Raw genomic sequence first — 20749 nt, forward strand, 5'->3', positions numbered from 1 at the left:
GGTGTATAACAAATACAAAATTTGTGTTTAAAAAGGCTATAAGACTAACATAGAAGAATTTACGTAAGGAAGTCATGGATCTCACACATGATCTCAGCAATTAATTTAAAGAATAATACAAAAGATTAATAAACCTACAGAAACATGGCTTAAGAGCATCCACCACAATATCTTTTTTCAAAGAAAAATGTCCCATTAATCTTCTTTTCCATTCTTTGTCCATCAACTCTGAGAATTTGTTCATAAAGTGGTAGACAGCAGGCAATCGGCCAAAATAATGTAGCTAGACTGTCACAAAGCCTTAGGGAAGGTAGCAGACAAGAGCTATTAAAAAAGCAAGCAAAGAGGGTCTAGAAGGCAAAGTTTCATTGTGAAGAAAATGCCTCAGATGAAGACACAGATATGATAGATGTTAAATCTTGCAAACAGTCAAGGACATTGGGTCGCCATCACTCCTGCATCTCTCCACCTCAAAATTGCTTTGCCTTCATCTCTGAGAAGCCTTGGGTTGGCTGTGGGCAGAGGCAACAGAGGTCAATATGAGATCTTATTCCCTTTCTTTGGCTGATCTAATCAGGATGTTTTATGTTATTTCCAGTATAATTCCTGCAACACCAAGGCAATGTTTTAGTGTCCCAAGCTATGTAGGACTAGAAGCTATGGAATAGAAAAGTCCCAGGTTTTCATCCCCATCCATTTAGCCTGTCACAGATGAATTGTGTACAAGATTGGTTGACAACATCATTGTTGTCAGTATGTTAGTCAGTTGAAACTCATTTCAGTGCTTCCAGCTATGAAACATTTCTTCCCACTTCCAGAATCACTTAACTCGTTCTCTTGACCTTCCAGGAGCTTCAACAACCCCTTTATCATTGTGTTCTCCATATAAATAATCCAGCACATACCAGTCTATCTGTCTCCAACTTCCCTTGCTCTTTCATAAACAATTTTGTGCAATAGGCTTACTCAGACTTTTGTTAACCTTGGACCAGCCCTCTGTGCAACAATTCTGTTTTGCTTAATCTGTTTATTAAAATATCTGTCAGAAAGAGTAAACAGTGAGAGAGAAGAAAGTGCAGATGGCACCAACTTATTTGGGTTAGCCAGGACCAGGGATGTCAGCGAAGAACTTCTGAGACAGCTATGTATGTTAAGTCACCACAACAGCAAACTGTACCGAAGACTGAAAAGTAAGCTAAACTGGGGTAGAGAGAGGGAGAACATAAACTGTATATATACCTTGTAAGTCCTGCTCACCATTTCTCTTAAGAAAGACATTGTTGCAAACAGACTAACGAAAACCATTGCTCAGCCTATGGTTGTGCTGACAAGGGAGAAGCAGGGAATTTGGATGCACAAGGAATGAATTGGTGACGTATACGGAGAACCAAGACACTGCTTCATCTGGAATAACACAAGCAGACCCGCTTTGGGCAGCTGCAGAAAGGATCACAAAGCCAGGAAAGAGAAGTGGGTGATGAAAAAGATTAGGAGCCTGGAAACATTCCCATGGAGGGACCAAAGGGATTCAACCTGTTGGCTTTAGAAAGGACATGAATGGGAGTGAGGGCAGTAAAAACCTGCAAAATAATGAATGGCCTAGCGAAGGTAGGTTGTGAGAACTATTCTCAAACTCAAAGTAATGGAGTTAAGAAGTGGGAAAGGTTGTAAGATTGAAATGGTCTGAGTGACAATATAAAAAAAAAAAAAAAAAATACCTGGAACTATTGCAAAGATTTTGCAGAGCAGATCATAAACTTTGTGTTCCAGGGTTTGAGCTGGTCCTTAAGAGCAATCAAGATGAGACGCCTCAGGGTAAAAAGATGATTACTCCATAGACATTTCCATGGTTCATCCCTCCTTCCTTTGGAACATCTGGTGCTGGCAACTGTCCAAAATGGGAGATGGGACAAAGAGATCCCTCGGGCCTGATAAATTCGGCAATTCCCGATTACCTAAAAAACATTATGAACTGTAACTTCACCGTTATTCCCTGTGAACAAACAATTTATATGCTCCTTATTACTTAGCTCTCAATTTCAGTCCCTTGAAAATTTACCAGCCAGATGCTGTGTGTGTGTATTTAAGGAACACTTCAGGACTCCACTGCTCCTATATTACCTCTGGGCTTCTCTTTGGGGACTCTGTATTAACTGGAATAGCTTTTTTTTTTTTTTTTTTCTCTAGCCTCCACAAGTTCAGCCTCAGTCAGTGAAAACTCAGCCTGGACCTCAGCTCGCACAACTGTCTCAGCCACGGCCTCCTCCACAAGGTACCGTTATTTGGGACCCATGACAGCATGGACTGTAAGACATCAGTTTGCTTTCTAAACAAACACTCTCAGGATAAAGGTTTCGGTCATAGTCCCAATTCACTGATAAGGAGGAAGCAAATTCAGTGTACTTTTAAAGCAGCTACTATAAAATCCCATATCAGCTCTGAAAGTGGGCTGAAAATTCAATACAGATCCAGTTGATAACTTAGGACTTGGCTCAGCAAAGAAAGGCCACTTGAAATGGCACTGGAGCAGGATTTGGGGCACAGAGTGTATTTGTGTTTGCACAGAGCTGTAGCAGCGACAAGTATTAAGAAGAGGTAGCGAGATTTGAGGGTCTGCTACCAATATTGCTAAAGCCACCTGCTGATAATGCTGGAACAGATGCTCAGATAGTAGTAGGGTGCACTGTTTTTTTACATCAAATTGCTTTTCTCATGAAGGGACTGTTGACCCAAACCTGCAGATTCAGCCTTCATTTCCTTTACTGCTGGTATTCCAGTGACTCTTCTTTCTCAATGCAGGAAGCACTTCATGAGAATAAGAAGTATTAGTTACATGGAAAAGTACAGCACATTGAAACGACTTCCTTTGGGGGGAGCAGCAGGGCTTCTTTGAAGAGGTAGAGAAATGGACAAAAACTCCAGAGACACCACTGTTAGATATAGGATTTCCCTTATCTTTTTTTGCATAAAAGTAGTCTGAATAGTCTCTCCTCATAGCAAAACCCATTCCTCCATATAGATATTTGCTTGTTTTCCACATGACCTTCTTCATGCTTATACGCACACATCCCTTTCAGGTGGGCCACGCCAACCTCAGGCATCTCAGCCTCCACGGACAAACGCCCCTCCACAGCAACGGCTCTCTCCTCAAGGACAGCAGCCCCAGAGTCCCATGTCCACTTCACCTCAGCAGCAAAGGTCACCTGGATCTCCACAGCAAGTTCGATCAGCAACTGGGTCCTCTCCAGTCCAGGCTTCCAAGGCAGGCGTGTTCCCACCACAGCAGCCCAGACCCCCTGCTCAAGGCCGGGCTCCTAGCCAGCCAAGCCCCACTGAAACATCCAAGCAGCAAGCCAACCCACACCCGCATCTGAAGTAGGTGCTCAGTTAAAACACTATTATCTGTAGACTGTAGAATAAGGCTATCAAAAAAAGTATCCTGAGCTGGCATGAAGAACTTATCACTTGTTGTCAGGCAGCAGTCCCCAAAGACAAAGGCCTGGACAGCTGTGAGTGACTCCAGAGCTACAAGTGCCTGAGCAGAACTCAGGCCACCACTGAACTGTTGTCAGGAAGAACAAGTTTTAGGTTACATCTCAAAGATATCACATTCTTACTCTTGTTTGTATGCTCATTGTTAAATGCATGCTGTGCCCTGGCCATATCAATTCAGCTACTTCCTTCTCAGCAGGGTATATAATCCTTTTCCTTACAGACTGTAAGCAGCACATTATTGATCAGAAAGCTTGACAAGAGTAATTCCTTCACTTCTCTTTGGATGCAGGAGCCACACAAGGTTCTTTACTGGGCAATTACTAGAAAAATGGGTGGGGACATGGCTACCACTTTGTACAAAACCTTGTGCTCTACATTTGAAATCAAAGGATCGCCATGCATGGTGTGGCTGATTAAAGGTGATCCTCAGTAGGAATCCATTATTCTGTATTAACAGTGAAATAACATCAATGTTTGTCACAGCAGTAGCACCAAGAATTGCATGTTTTTAATCATATGCCTTCATAAACAGGTACTAGTATGGACTGTGATAGTAGATTAGATCCACTTGCCCATCCCTCATTCCTCCTATACCCCCCAAATCCTGGACGTCTTAGCATACGGAGATTCTATTTGCTTACATCTTTTTTCCTCCATGTAATTGTGACAGAGGACAAAGCATCAGTAACCAGCTTTGAATAACTGCCTTCTCCTGCTGAGTCTCAGTGTCAACTCTGTTTTCCATTTCAGCAAATCGCAGTCCCTGACAAACACCTTCAGCATATCTGAATCATCTCAGCGGGGAAACCCCAACGAAGATGAAGCAAAAGCTGAGACCATCCGCAACCTGAGGAAATCATTTGCTAGCCTGTTTTCTGATTAACAGCCCTGCAGCTGGATCTGTGCTTTGCTCAGCCTTCACTCTTCATATACCCAATGTCATCCTGGAATATACTCAGTGGCACCCAGCAATTACAGCTAATACCTGGGTAAAAGGAATTTAGAAAACAACAGTTGTTTTAATACAAAGAAAATATTCTAATAACGGCCTGAAAAGTGACTGTATAAAAGTGGCACTATTTCATTTGTTTTTTGTGCATAATCAGAATCATGTATGTTCAAATGACTGAGTTGTAAATCAAATTTTACTCCTGCTAACCCGTGTGTAGTCAACAGTTATTACAGTGCAAACTAGATTTTATTTCGGTTTGTATGTAGTCCATACAATTGCTAACTTCCAATTACAGAATCCTTGTTGAGGCTAAGATAAAAGAAAACAGGCTTATTTCAGAAGCAGATGTGCAAAGACGGAGGCACATATTCATTGACTGATAAAGTGAGCATGCCTGAGCATGGAAACACAGTGAACTGTGGAACTTCATGATACCAACTTTACTAAAAGTCACTTTTCAGAGTAAAATTACACATTCAAGTTAAATACAGTACCAGGCATCAGTAAACACCGAAGATCACATGAGCAGGTCATCCAGATGAACTGCTGGTTTGTTCCAGATCACTCTGCTCATAGCAGTTAAAACGTCTGTTTCATGCCTTGCATTTAAGTCCCCAGCACGTGATTCCTGAGTTCTGAGAGAAAAACGTCACGTTCTAACCCTGTAGCCTTAGCTCAAAAATAACCTGAGAAGTGGGCCTTCCACAAGAAAAAAGGGGGGAAAAAAACTTCTTTCCCTGTCCCCGGAAACACTAGGGAGTTCGTATCCACAGTTCACACAAATTTCAGACAAAAGCCAGCTACACTCCAAACGCTTGGGTGACTTGGTCACATCTGGCTAAGGATATCCCCCAGGAACATGGTTAATTAATAGCAGAGCTGACGAAGTGCACATGCTTGTGTGCTGAGTGTTCCATAATACAGATTGGACAGAGAGATGGAGTGAAATCCTGTCTTGCTCCTCGAACTCCCATTGACTGGGGTGAGTGCACAATGAATCAAGGTGACAGACCTGCGATAGAACAGGAAAACTGTCATTTCGAAGTAAGATGAGCTGGGCTCCATCCAGAGACACCAAGCAATGGGGAGGCACGTATGCAATTGCCCCAAGCAGGTAACAATCTTCCAAAGAAGACAGAGAGAGATCTCTGCTGGCTGTGGTTTCCCTCAAGTTTTATCAAGTACTTGAGTCACAAATGATGCATACAGCTTGAAGGCCAGACTTCTGGCTTTACACTTTCCTTTGCAATTTCACATCAGTTGCTCTTAGGCATACCAAGGGAGGAAGGGAGGTCAGTAAGCTAAAAACGTTGGAGCCGATGGCACAGATTTTTGCTGTCACTTGAAGAGAGAGGTCCTCAAATCAGCAAAACCAACAGCAATAGTTGCCATTTGGGATCTCATGATTCACTGGTGGGAACGAAGCCAAACAAACTATTCCTTCCTGCACAGCACCTGTAATGAACATCTAGATCCAACGCAGTCACCTGGACCTCGCATGACCAACCCCTGAGCAGGCCTGCACACATATAATAGCTTTTGTGACCTGTGCACTTTCAGGCAAGTAACTGCATAGCTTTTCCAGCTTGGGAGGCTCTCGAGAGACTCATCTGGACCAATGATTTATACCTCGCATTTCGAATTAAAGAATCACCCTATCCCCTAATGATTTATCTTTTTTTTTTTTTTTTTCAGCTCTACCATTGTCCTTCCAGGTTTGCTAAGCAGTTTACAATGTTGCATCATAAATACATGTCACTGCCTGAGAAAGAAAACAGACCCTGCTGTTCCGCAGCCTCCAGGAGCAATAAAAGAGTGACAAATGACCTTGAGCAAACACTGTCCCACTAGCAAGAACAATAGCAGATTAACAGGCTCCGCTATATGGAGAGAGGTAACACAACCCTGGTGGGAGAGGATTTCCTTCTGTAGTGCTTCCCTCAGCATAGCTTATGCCTTTCCCTACTACACAGTCACCAGAAATGCAAAGACAGATACAGAAGTTTACTGCCAGAATCCTCAATTGTTCTATCAAATCTTTTTACGTCTCTCTTATCAATACAGCCTATACAAAAATGAAGTGACTACTGACTAGTAAGGCATGGCCCCTTAAAACGACCCCAGTTGCTCACTGAAACCACAGCAGTGGAATCATTTTGCTGGTGCTGTACTTGAACACAGCAGGGCTGTCCTGCAGCTGAGCACTGCAGCATAGCACTGTTGGTTTGATGCCCAGCTGCAATCTCAGACCTGCCTGCAGCTCCCAGCTGTCATCTTTCAAGGGACAAGCAAACAGGATGGGATTTCACCCCCCTTCTAGCGCCAGCTTGCAAAAATGAGTAAAACCAACAGGCAGCATCAGCTTATCCTGCCTATTCCTATAGTTCCTAAAAAGTATTTTCAGTTCTGTCCACAAGAGTGCTTTAATGAACACACTGAGCTGATGCCCTCAGTTAAAATGATGAAACGCTGTGCTGTGCCCTATAAATATTCTAACAGTACACTTCAATCTACAAACTAGATGTTGTGGCTAACAGATGATTCACAAATGCACCATTGTATGTTCAGGTTATCACTTTCGATGCAGGGCTTCTATTCCTAAATCCCTACAACCTAACAAAGCAACAGAGAGAGGAAATACAAGGATTATATTCTCCATTTTACGAGTCGTGAACTAAGGTATACCCAACTATTTGGGTGTCTAGATATAACAGCTGGAGTTAAGTACAGTTAAAAAGGCAACATAGAAGTTGGTGAATAGAAGTTACATTTAAATCACAGGACAGACATGCCCCACAGCATGCCTTGGGGTCTTTCTCACAGCTGTGAAAACTGAACACCTGGTCAGAGCACACTGGGTCTCCCTTTTGCCCTGCATGCTTTAATTTTCTTCACATGGAAGCCAGGAAACATGAATAGATGTGTGTTTGGATTCAGCCCAAGAAGCCGGGACACAGCTAAGACACCCACTCATATCCACCACCTGGAAAATGATTTTACAGTTTGCTGTTTAGATACACACCGAGAAAACATCTTGACCTTCTTGTAATATCTAGGTGTGGTATTTCAAGAGGAATGTAACTCACGTTCTCACGCAATTAAACATCTTGTATAAAGCTAGGGCTCAGCATAGCAGTTATGCTCCAGTAACTGCAGCTGTATCTTCTCTTTCACTGATCACAGACAGGTACATAGGACCTTATACCTTGCATATACCCTTTTTTTTTTTTAAATAAATAAATAAATAAAACACAGTCATTTTAAGTTTTAGGACTAAGATAAAATAATAAATAGAGAAAAAAAATAATAGTTTCCAATTTCCAAATGAATGTTAGTAGCGACCACACAGCACTGGATGCAGATGAACAGTACAGGCAAGGAATGGTGGCCACCTTAAGGCACTTCACCTTTTGTGGTGTCTCTTCTGTCGTTTGCAAACAGCAATGACACATACACCTGTCTTAGAAGCTGCCAAATAACAAAAAAAAAAGTAGCTGGTTCTCATATATTTCCTGTTTTCTTCTCATTTTATACTGTTGGTCCTGAGATATTCAAATAGCATTTAATGTACTGCTTTATGAATTAAGGGAACTCCTCTGTAGGAAACTTAACAGTTCAGGATAAGTCAGATTCTTTTCTCTTTGGCTCACAAAGCCTTCACTACAATGTGAAGGAACAAAGAAGAAAATGAAGGAATATCTTCAGGTCACTCATTGGCATATCTGTAACAATGCTGAGTTCATTTCTTCACAAACAAATGTCCAAATGACAAAACCCAGGATAAACAGAACCTGTGGCATAAGCCTGGGAGACAAATGACCAGGTTGTCTTCGTGGCAGAGGGCTCAACTCCACAGCAGCAAGAAGCATGAGCAGAGCGAGCAATGTGGATATCATCAAGGCATTAGTAATGAGTACCTTTGGTACCACAAAATTAATGTATCATACGCAAAGATCATTGTTCCCAGAAATAGCTTGAAAAAAGTGAAGAATAAGTTACAAAATATTTTATCAGTTAAAATTGTGTGACCTTATCTGAATTTAATGTATGCATTTCTGAAGAATTCAGCACAAGGACAAAATGGTGCAAGATCCACAGCGTAGACATCCATTTTATTTCTTATAGTCAGTGGAATATAAAGAATCACTGTTAGCTCCAAGATGTCTGACTGTGCACTTCACTCAAGTGAAAAACCCCTTGGAACAAGGAAATTCAACCACGTTAGGAAAATGTTAAAAATTAAGGCTAGACTTGGCATCAAATGGGAAGCATTGCCCCCCAGGCTCTATAGATATTTATTCTTCACTGTTGGATAAGGGCAGGATTTGCACTGGTATGCTGTAGATGCGAAGTAGGAGAGGGTAAAAAAAAGGAAATGCAACTTTTGAGAGCAAAATAAAGTATTATATTTTACTCCCGTGGGAGTTAATAACAAAACTTTCTGACCACACTCGTCAGCTGATTTTATACAAAACAAGATGAGTCACTGAAATATCACCTGGAAAAGCACATAAGTGTTACTGATTAAACAGCTTGTATTTAATAGGAAATGTAATCCATTTCCCTTCTTTGAATTCCAGAAGGATTGTAGAAAATAGTATCAGCCGTCACAACAGTCATCAGTACCATTTACATTTTCAGAAACAGTGATCAATCTATCTTAAAAAGGAAAAAAAAAGAAAGAAATGAAAAGTTCTAGCAAAGTTTTGTTAGTTATTCCAGTCTTTAATTGAGGTTCAGCATCAGACCGAAGATCTTATCAGGAGACTTCAACAGTGACTTTGTTAGTTGTTCATTAATTAACGAGACAACACTTGAAAGGTGCTTAAAACAAACTACAGTGTTTCCTTCCAGAAAGATTTAATACTGCAGTAATGGAATTAAATGGAACTTACTGCAGTAAAGTAAGTATTAACTCTGTTTCTCCTGCTGCGGTCCCATTTCCACTGCAACCAGATCAAGCTGCTTAATTCCTTAAGTAGTTAGGCAGGAGGAAGGACTTACTTTTGCACCAATTTTAGTTCACACACAGTAAACGCGGCCATGTACTATAGCTACTTATTTGTAAAGTCAACTTGTTCAACCAAGAAAAAAGACAGAAGTCTTGCTGCTGGTTCTTTGTAAAATTGCTCTGCTTCTGTTCAGATTTTAGAGTTGCACTGTAGCATGAGTTTACTCAGTTGTTTGCAAAATGAATTGATTTGTGTTCTAATATATCCATTAAAAAATCCCTTCCCTGTATTCTTTGTGTATTACATAATAACACAAAAATACTTTTTACCTAATAAAAACAAAAGGAGAAAGAAAATGTCATCTTTGGAAAAAAAAAAAAAAAAAATTATGAACTCACATGTACCATAACAGTGATAGTATCCTATTCTATATGGAACACGGTAGATTTTTTGTTAAGATAGATTATTAGCCAGGTAGATTTTAAACAAAATATTTTTTTTCCTGGCAAATTAATAAAACTTTTCAAATAAGACAGACAAAGATAGGATTTGCATTTAAAGTGCTTTTTATCTGATGCAGCAAATATTTGGCCAGTATCCTTCTGGTCTCTAAGTAGCACTTCACAGATGACTAAAGAGGAGGAGGAGGAGGGCAGAGAACAGCATTAATTGTTCTAACTCATAGCTCTTCTTGAAACAGATGTTAGTGCCAGGTGCTGCAGTGTTACCAGAACATAAACAAACCCTGACTTTGGTGTCAAAACAGTATCATGCACACAAGTCCTTCCAACAATCTGAAGAGAAGGCAGATTTTAGTGCCTGGATTTTGCAACCTCCTGCAGTTAGAAAGCAAGCTCAGGAATTAGAAAATTCACTGAAGGAGAAAGCAGCAGTCAAATGAACGCACGGCGAATGTCCATGGGGCGGCCCCGGCTGGGTCTAGGTGGAAACCTGTCAGTGGGTCCAGCTCGTCCTGGAAGTGTAGGGTTTGCTCCAGGCAAGGAACCAATGGGGTCAAAATGTGGTCTGAATGGAGGAAACTGGCCCGGTGCTTCCCCTGGACCAGGAATAAGCGAGTTAATTGGGTCTCCAACGTATGGAAGTGTTGGTCTCTCATCGTATTCTCCACCAATGATCGTGGGGGGGTAGATTGGGTTTGATGGGAAGGGGTTGGGAGGAAAGGGACTAGGATAAAACGGGTTGGGATGAAAGGGAATTGGATGAGGTGTAGGGGGCAGAAACATCATGTGCCTCCATCTCAAGGCCTCCTTCTTCTGTTTCAACTTTTTCTTGTATAGCTGCAGACAGAAACAAAGGTATTTTATGGTCTAGAAGCACTTTGTGTTTCATCTTCAGCACTTGCATTCAGTTGTTCAATTCTCAGAAAGAACTCCTCTTCATTCTTAAAACCCAGAACTGCAGCCACTCTGCCTGCCAAAGGCTAATCACATGTCTGAAGGGCCTGTAACCTGCAATTTATGCGTGCACTGTCACTCACCGATGCTGTTTTCTCCTACTCTGATCAAACTCAATGTGTGTGCACAGGCCACCACACTTTTAAAATAGAACTTAAAACTACAGCCTCCCCAAGTCAATGCTTTAGCCTCAAATTATCCTATGTAGACTATTCTCAAAGAGATTATATTGAGAAGTCACCTACTTCTTTCCAGTCTGTGTCACGAGGCCTTGCAATAGGATCTGCAAGAGAAGCAAAAAGATTAAAGTGAGCAATCCCTTTTAAGTAGCATTCATGACAAGGATGCCCCATTTTGTGGGAACTTGCAGGAGGAGATGAAAAAACACATTTTTATATAAAAAATACATTTTTATATATAAAAAATACATTTTTATATATAATGTGGCTTAAAAAAGATAATGTGGCTTTAAAAAGAATTAAGCTCCAGGACAATCCAGTAGGTAAGCTGCTCATACACCTATTCTACGTAAGGCATCATCTCAAAACTTAGTAAGATATCCCAGAAACACCATTCCCATCTTTGAAAAAATAAGGTTATCTAGGGAAGTACTATCAGAAATCAATCTCTTATAGCAATCTCTTATAAGGGACTGCTGGAAGGAATATCCCTTCCCTCTACTCTCTAGTATCTGCAATAGCCCGTGCACCAAACTACCCAGGGAAACAGATGAAAAAAACAACAAAAAGTCTGTACCACATGATGGCCAAAACTACGTAGTCCATGAGAAATGACTGCAGGCTATCACCATTTTTCAAAGCAGAAAACAGCATATCCACCTGAATTACCCCTGACCAACTGTACTGGTTAGTATTGTAAAAGACTCTACTTCCTCCCAGCGTTTAAAAAAACAGAAGTGGTTCCTTAAGGAGCCTCTTGACAAAATCTGTCAGACCTAATCCCTCTGTTCACATAAGAATTAGAGAAAACATGCATCTCGACATTACCTCGGAAATCTCGCAGGTACATAAACCTCCACAGAAGCTGATCATTTGAAGCTGCATAAAGATCCCGGCAAACAGCAGACAGGGAGATGAGCGAACGGACATCCAGGAGTCTGAAGATCCGAAGCTTCAGCTCAAGAGGAAGGACCACTAACCCAAAAACATCTGGCAAGTTCAGTGCTACAAAGTGGAGGAAATAGAAGCATTACCGAAATGGTGCAGAGCTTACTCTGAAGACTCTAAAGAAAGGAAGGACATTATAATTTCTCCCTTCAATCATTTCCCTTTGATGCCTTATTAAATGACTTTTCTCACAAAGTGTTGTGATGCGACTTCTTATAAAACAAATGTTTCCCAATGTTCAGGACATTTATAGAGTGCACAAAATAGGGCAAATGACATTTCATACTGCACACCACTGTCCACTGCGAGCCTAAGAAACACACCACATGCCTAACTATGTTTACAGGCTACAGAACAAAGGCTGGAATAGGTAAAGGAAAAAAAATCTGCCCAATTTCAGGAGTCCACAAAAAAAAAAACACATTAAATACAGAGCATGTTTCACGTAAAGCCTTCCTGCACTGAAGTCTACAGGGAATCCCATTGTGTCTTCAGAATACAAGGCTGAATCTTTTATGGCAATACCTATACGCTGAAAGCCCAGTTTCCTAATGCTTCACTAACACCAGCTAGGGTTACTTCTTCCATCCTTTCCAAGCCCTCAATGACCACTTACCAAGGAGATCATTCCAGTGGTTTGACTTCCAAATACGATGCTATACAAGTTCTTCAGCTTTGACAAAGAAATAGATCAAAACTACAAAACCACGGCCACAAAGTTACTGTGGTGTGATTTTCTCATCACCAAGTATGAAGAACAGCCATTCCATCTCAATCTTTTAAGTGAGACTAGAAAGGACTTTCTGTCTTTACATAGCAAAACCAGGAAATTGTCATTACATGAGCATTTTTTGAAATACAGTCTAAATAAATTAGGTTAACCTTTGTATAAATTATTCATTCTTACTCTCTATGTACTTACCACTGAACAGCTGTTTCAAGTGTTTTTAACACTTTTCCCTTTAAAGCTTTGGATAGACACACACCCCTTCCTTCCATCCTCAAAAATGAAGTACTGTATTGTAAATATTTTTTCTCACCTTGTCGGGCAGCAGCCAGAAGAGAGTAAACCAGCTGGTCTTTAAAGAGACGAGATAATTTCTGAAGGTCTTTGTAAACACCCGCAACCTTTTCTATCAAAGCAGAGAGAGAAAAAGCTCAACTTCAGCAGGTTAGAATGCAACGATTATACAAGAGCAGGAAAACTACTGTTTTCTTATAAACAGAACCGTGCTTTGCTTGCAGTCTTGATGGGAACACATCTGCAGCTAGTATGTTACAACCGTGGAATGAAATCAAGAAACTACAGGCCATTTCCATGCTAAAGCTAGTCTTTCCTTTGGCTTGAAAAAGCACCACTAAGAGAAATATCTGAGTTCTTCAAAAACAAACTGGCTCCCAAGCTTTCAGCACTTCTTTTCCTGGATTTCAAAGCCCATAGGCAGCATGCACCTATGTTGTAAATGCCTGCAACGTTCACTTCTCTGACAAGAATGTTTTCCCATTCCGTTCTCTGAAGAAACGAGAGCCAGAAGACTGTACCATTATCTTGGACACGTTTCAGCACTCAGTTACACTTTTACAGCCTTTTGACTAGCCTCATAAATCAGGGACTGGGGATCTGAGGACACAGCATACGACACTGAGTCAGCCTCAACTGGCAACAAAGAGGTTCATTAATGCTTCATAAAACAAAAGGCTAGTCAGGCTACTCTGCTGACAAAGGATCTATATCCATCTGCCCAACCCAACCTTAGTATTCCTCTGATTTTGGCATCCTGGAGAGAGCTATGCAGTCAGCACATATTTTCTAACAAAAATAATACAACAGTGATAGCACCACAGCAAGACTGTAGGTACTGTCAGCCTCTAAAGTCCTGAAATATGAGGCAGAAAGAGGGTACAGTCCAGCATTGCTGCCTCAGAGATCCACACATAAATTCAGGACTTCATAAGTAAGAGGCATATGGGCCAAAGGATGACTCAGGCTTTGCAAAGTCCTTTTCTTACTCAGTGAATCCGAGAAATTCAAATTGTTTTAGCAGCAAAATACAAGGAAATGGCTATACGCTGAATTCCTTCTACCAAAAAGCAGCAGCCCATTTAAATGATGACCACATTTTTATTCTTTCTCGCTATTTTTTACCACTTCAGTCTTAAACTGAAGAATATCCTTAACCACTGTGTTACTCTACTCCCTTACTCTTCAGTTTACCGTTATCAGTATCATAGCTCAAGCATACCTGGTTCCTGAAAGCAAACAAAGGACGCAGGCAGTAGCTGTATTCTCTTCACACCTTTAATCTCTTTGTTGATTTTTAATGTTGCTGCAAATATAAGAAGAAAATCAAAATTGAAAACATATTGAGATGACAAAGACCACTTTATTATCGCCTTACTCTCAGAAGGTGTTTTACTTTACTCCCTTACCAACTCCCCTCCAGAAAAATACTAAATGGCTTCAAGCAGCTAGATAAATAAGAGTTTCAGAAAAATAAACTGGAACTTAAAATAGTAAAGAAAAAAAAATATCTTAGTGGCAAAAACCAAGCATTGTCTTCAACAATTCTATCCCATGGAAATAAATGCAACACACCTAGAAGGGGTACACACAGCAAGCCATTATTACAACCCAGTCATTAAAAAAATTAACTCAAATGCTATAAACTCTAGAAGAAGATTCAAGAGTCTTACTATGTGAACACTAGGACAGTGTTGCAACTACTATGAATATAAAGCTAGCCTGACTTGGTTAAAACATTTGATTGTAATTTCAGAAAGCAAACTGTGTACATGTTCTGAGAATACATTATATGCTTACACAAACTAGCATAAGCAGCTACATGTTTAACAAGAAAGCCTACAAATTTTAATCAAAGGTATCTTGAGTAAAAATAAAGCACAATTTTTTATTTTTTTTTTTTTGAAAAACATGGAATTGCTCAAATGCTAAATAAAATATGAAAAAAGAAAAAAAACACATCTAGTGACATGGAAGTTGCTTCAAAAAACATTAGACTTCCCTAAATTTTCTGTATCAAATAAATGCAGTTTTTGAGACCACAGTTAGACTGTTAAGATGCTTCAAGAAAGATTACACATTAAAGCTATTATGTAGTCCACGAGTTGTTTATAAGTCTTGTAAAGAACATAAGACCAAACAAAACATTGTAGCTGGAGCAAATCTCCCTCTTTTTAGTCTTTGGTAATGTATAACACAGTTCTTATGAAATGAAACACATAAAACAGGATTTTTACAACGTTACAATGAAAAGACCAGTTGAATCCCCCAAGCACTGATCTGTTCTGAAGAAAGGGAGGGAAAAAGCTAATACTGAGACAATAAATGTCAAAAAATTTCAGCGTCATGAAGTGGTACCTCACCTCATCAATCTGGAAAATCAAGTTATGGTTCCAAAGAGGGTGTAAGGAAGTATATAAGAGTTTTATCTTGCTAAACAATGGTGATATTTAATGATGCGTACACAGGATGAAAACTTGACCAACTTACCATTAATAGCAACAAGATCTCCCAAAGGCACACAAGTCAAACCAGCAGAACCTTCTTCACAAAGGGGATGTGTGTACTGTAGCTTATAAACACCATTCCCTCTCCATTTCTCTGGCATAGATACTGCCTTAGCTTCTGTCCCCTAAAAATATACAGAGATAATACCGCCATACATCACAAGTGGAAGAAGAGGACTAGAAGTTTGAAAATTCCAGAATTACGCTTGAAATTTAAATCTTAGTTTAGCCCCAATCTGTGTTATGATACAGTCTATAACTGCATGAGTATATACTGTTTTCCCCAAGAAAATACAAGGAAATGTTTAGTGTTTTTTGTTCTGTCCCAGTTTCTGACAGAGAAGGTTTTCAATATACAGATTTACACCTATTTCTCTGAGATCTGTACTTCACTCTGTCATTTATTCCTGCATTCTGACAACTCCTGAATATATGTTAATTTGTGCATTAGAAACATGTTATTGCACCTGTTCCATGAACTTACGATCTCTGATGGGACTTGAAGAATCATAGCTTGAAATCAACTTGAAAATCTCAGTGGACTAACAACTTTCCTTTCAATTTCAGTATGAAAACACTCAGACTCCCATAGGGAGATACAACATAACCACAACTACAAGCAGACTCTCTCCTCTTAAATTTGCAGGAAAATTATTCCATATTTCCAAGCCTATTGATTAATTAGACTTAAACTATTCCCAGTAGCAAATGTATTCTTCAGATAGTATTTCAGGCTATGGGAATACAGTTAACTTAGCAGATTTATTAAATGGTACTGGTCAACCAGACACCTAAACTGATTCCATACACATACTTAGCACTGCAAAGAAGATCAGGAGACAAACCACCTCCACAGATTGCAAGTCTTATCTTGCATGTTCAGTCACACACACTAGTAAACATATAATGCTAGTCTGAAAATCTGAAGAGAAAAGGTGAATTCATACACTGTATAGTGTCAGTGCCATCAGGTACTCAAGTTTTGAGTTTGATACCTCGATATGTTAGCGGAACCAAAGCCTAACTGAACGCAGTTGAGTTAATACAAGTTAGGTGACAATACCTGGGCAGACCTAAGCCTTGTCAGCCACCATTTGAACTGAATCCTATTGAGATGATGCTGATATTGAAGACAGCATTACAATGAAGTGCTACAATCCAAGAACATCTGAACAAACTCATCAGTATAAAGCAGAAATGGGAGGTTACCAGCTGGGTCCCGGTGAGGATGGGGACCGAAAGGAACATGGAGGCAAGCCTCTTTTTTCACACCTTAAAAGCTGCTCTAGTCTTTGCCCTTAAGCCATACTGCTCAGGCAAGTAAGACAAGGTGATACTTCAGCAGCTGCTGACTGACATACAAAGCCCGATGTGGATCTTCAGAGGCATCTTGTATCATACATTCTTGTGATGTTCTGCAGCTTACTCACACTGACCAGGAAGTTTCTTTTTTGGTGGTGCACTCACCTGTGGTACGTAGCCTGTCTCCATCATGAGCAGGTGTACTAGAACGATCAAAGCATCGGCAGCACTGGTACACTCAGCAGAAAGGTAGAGCATCTCTAAGGAATGTGGTATCTCACCATCAGCAGCTTCACTGCACAGCATGGGTTCGGAGGGATAGGAGCCTGTACCTTCCTCCAGATCAACATCCTCTGGGACTAATCCAGAAGGAAACTCTATGCTGGATCCTGCCTTCAAGGGATAGCAAAAGACATTTACATTCAGAAATTTACACCTCTAAATACATCAGTATTATTTACCTGCTCACCATAGTCTTCATGGGCCCCAAGTCTACACTACAGATTTCCCATGCAACTTTTACAGACTCGTTTCATCTACATTTTCTAGAATCCCATCTGAAGACTGCGATTTGGAGACTAGGATTATACACGTAGCCTTTGTATTTTTTTTTTAATACTTATAATGCAAGCCCTTTGTAAAAAAAAGTCAGTCGTTTTATTTCATATAGTACTCGAAGACAAATTGGTAACATAACAAACTTTCACCAGAATTCTTTTAACATATACTGGAATAATTTAGTCACTGGGGTACACCAACACGCATAGCACATAAAGAGATTAGCTTAGACTCCTTAAAAATACAATAGGCTTATACAGCCAAAAAAAAAATACCAATAGAACAATTGAGGAGGGCTGTGGTTTTGTTGGGCTTCTTTTCTCCCACCAAAATCACACCATGTTATTACGTAACTTATAAAACTACCTACAAACTAAAAAAAGCAGTGAATTAAAACCATGGCTGGATTTATCTATGGGAAGAGGACGAAAAAGGAAAAAAGAGCCTAACGGAGCTGTAGCTATTTCTCTCCCACATGCATGTTCAATGGCACAAGACACCTTTATGTTTTTACAAGAGGCGTGACCATCCACCCAGGGAGCTTCCTGCCTCTCATTAAGAGCAATGCACATAGGCCCCGTTAAAAACAGTTTTGCAGATTTCTACAGCTGTACTTTAATGATGCACAGCTGCTTGGACACCTTTCTGTAACTGTAGTTTTGGAGGAAGATGTAAGAATTTTTCACATTTGAAAAATGAAATAAATGATAGATTTCTGCAGAGCTAAAGATGGCCTGACCAACAGGTAAGGACCATGTATGCCCACAGCACCATGTGCAAAGGGCATACTGCTCCTGTGACAATGGAGCAACTACATTCACTTTCACTACTTACAATTCTTTTCATCCTAAATCTTAACTCTTATAGTTCAAAACAATATTTTTGTAAGTATGCTTAGCAATATTCCTTGTATAAAAGCTGTAGTAAGGGACATTGTATTAAACAATTATTTCAAAACAAAGAACTAATTGCTTTAAAAAGAATGATCAGCTTCTCTAGCTCCTGCCTAACAGGGACATAATCACGTAATGAGATAGGCACCAAGCACTGTGGCACCTACAGAGTTTCTTCCAGAAAGCCTCCTTTCACCTTAGGACCCAGCAGCTGGTGGGTGAAGTTACCTGCTTAACTATTATATATACTGTCACACAGGAAAAAAAACACTGAATAACATACAAAAAATGTGCCTATTAACTGCAACAAGTATATGGGGTCATACAGATATACACCTTTCTTCTCAGAAAGAGCAGTCAGTCATTGGAACAGGTTGCCCAGGGACGTGGTAGCATCACCATCTCTGGGTGTGCTTAAGGAAAGGTTGGACTTGGTGCTTAGGGACATGGTTTAGTGGGTGACATTGGTGGTAGGGGGATGGTTGGACCAGATGATCTTGGAGGTCTTTTCCAACATTGATGATTCCATGAAGCACATGGCAGGAGCTGTCTCAGCAACATAACCTGCACACACAAGAAATACAGGCAGGCCTCTCATTCCATAACATCCAAATCACAGGGAACTTACAACCCATGAAAAAGGAATCGTGCACTTTGCAAATGTGCACAATTTGCTTTGCATTGTACAGGCCAGGTCTCACATCCTTACCCTGTCATCATTACTTTGGACTTCCTCTTGAGCTTTCTGGTTGGCAGATTGTCCATCCTGCCTTTCTTCTTTCGGACTGTCGGCCTGACTTCTGCTGGGGATCACGGTGGATGTCTCGTGACCATTCTGAAGCGTGGGAGGATTAGAAGATGAGGGAGGAGGTAGGCTGGGTTTGGCATCTTTTTCTTTTAGCAATAAACATATCAAATCACCAGGAACAATCCCATATGAAGCCAAAGTCTTCTCATCTTCTGTAAGAGCATCTTTGCTGTTCAACGTTATTGAAAACTCTGTATCAGAACTGCAAAACAATAGGAAAAAAATGAAATGTGGTTGGCTCCGTTTGGGTATGAGAGGTAACAGAGCGGTATAGTTAGAAACACATATTGCGTGCTACGATAGTTCTATTCCATGGGTTTTAATGCATTTATACTTAGTAAGACACAAAGGGAAAAGTGATAAAAGGTTACTTTGTGACTTTTTTTCTCCTATTTTTCTCCCCGAGTACATTTTAAGTAGCTGTAGCTGCTTGGGAAGCCCAGCGGTGCCTACCGTAACCACTCATAAAGCAGTTATGAAGGAGAGCAAACAGGTGCACTCCAGACCAGAAGATACCGAACTTTGCAAAACAAACTTTATCTTGTTTTTACATAACCTTGGCCGGTTGTATATTTAGCGTTGCTGACTCAACCCCTTGGCTATCCGATTAAGCACCAAAACTTGTTTCAAACCCCACAGCCGCTCTCTAGCGCACTAGTTACAAACGAAGGCAGTGAAAAGGGCTCCTTTAAAGAAAGTGATTACAACAAGAAAACCGACATAAAGGGAGCTGGTCAGCGTGAGGGCACCACGTATAAAACGCCTGCTGAGGTAACACAGCCTGCCAGCGCCTGGTCCCCACAGGGAGGCTGAGCCTTAAAACCCCGCAAAACCCGCCCCCAGACGAGCCACTTCCACACACACACGTCTTCAATAGATTCAACAGACTTTATTACAAACACCGCCAAGACTTCCTCACGGTTTAAACTTTTTTATTTTAATAAAAACCAGAGACCCCCCCCAACCCCCCCTCTCCCTCACGGCCCGCCCCACGACGAGCCCCACAGGGGGCGGCAGCGCCACCGCAGGGGGGATATACCCCAACCTCCCCTCTCCACCCCACAATGGTACAGCCCCACCTCCCCCCGCATCCCCCCCCCCCCCCCCTCCCTCCGCGGGGTGGTTCGCTCCGCGCTACCTGTACCCCCAGGCGGGCAGCAGGGCCCGGCACAGCTGCGCGCGCAGCTCCCCCAGCGTTGGCTCCGCCCCCGGCAGCTCCAGCGGCGCCGTCCGCTTCTGCAGCCGCACGCGCAGCTTCATGGCGGCGGCGGCACCGGCACCGGCGGACACCGGGCGCTGCGACCGCGGCCCCGCCGATCTCCGGGTGGCGGCGGCGAGCGTGAGGGCTGCCGGGCCGCCGCCGCCGCCGCCTTGGCTTGGTTGGCGCCGCGCCGCCGCGCCCCTCCCCGCCCGGGACCGCCCTCGGGGCGCTGCTCGGCTTACCGCGCATGCGCCGCGCTGAGGGGCGGCCGTTGGTGCCCTCAGTGCGGGGGGGGGGAGGTTGGTCGTCAGCTGAGGTGTTTTTTTTGGTGTTTTCCTTCTTTTCGGTTCAATACCGCGTTGGGTGTTGTCTCTAAGAATAAAGATCTCAATGAGGGCTTGTTGTGTGCTGTGTGGTGCGCTCTGGGGGGGGGAGTTCTTGGGAACAGGTGGCAGGGGAAGGGCTGAGGGAGGGTACAGCCGTCAGAGCGCGTCCCGTTATAAAAGGACTCCTAATTC

At 41.6% G+C, this 20749-nt stretch overlaps 2 protein-coding genes across 3 annotated transcripts in view; one reads left to right on the plus strand and one right to left on the minus strand.

Annotated features, from left to right (window-relative positions):
- The window catches only part of SYN3 (synapsin III), a 190167-nt gene extending 185514 nt beyond the window's left edge, over positions 1-4653 (plus strand). Inside the window, exons 12-14 of the mRNA XM_032208101.1 lie at positions 2188-2272; positions 3078-3375; positions 4246-4653. Coding sequence (XP_032063992.1) covers positions 2188-2272; positions 3078-3375; positions 4246-4378 — 516 coding nt within the window. The 3' untranslated portion in view covers positions 4379-4653. The remainder of the gene's footprint in view (positions 1-2187; positions 2273-3077; positions 3376-4245) is intronic.
- A 4176-nt stretch (positions 4654-8829) lies between these two features.
- FBXO7 (F-box protein 7) lies at positions 8830-20313 on the minus strand. Of its 2 annotated transcripts, none has more exons than XM_032208103.1 (9): positions 20175-20313; positions 18932-19232; positions 16937-17164; positions 15453-15594; positions 14185-14268; positions 12982-13074; positions 11822-11998; positions 11060-11097; positions 8830-10697 (listed from the first exon to the last, which is right to left on the minus strand). In XM_032208103.1, the coding sequence occupies exons 1-9, from the start codon at positions 20288-20290 to the stop codon at positions 10293-10295; spliced, it is 1584 nt and encodes a 527-aa protein (XP_032063994.1). In that variant the 5' UTR covers positions 20291-20313; the 3' UTR covers positions 8830-10292. The 2 variants fall into 2 exon arrangements, with proteins under 2 accessions (XP_032063994.1, XP_032063993.1); XM_032208102.1 differs by having other exon boundaries at positions 20169-20313.
- Positions 20314-20749: the final 436 nt, after the last annotated feature.

Source organism: Aythya fuligula, chromosome 1 (genome assembly GCF_009819795.1).
Source record: "Aythya fuligula isolate bAytFul2 chromosome 1, bAytFul2.pri, whole genome shotgun sequence".
NCBI classification, from domain to species: domain Eukaryota; kingdom Metazoa; phylum Chordata; class Aves; order Anseriformes; family Anatidae; genus Aythya; species Aythya fuligula.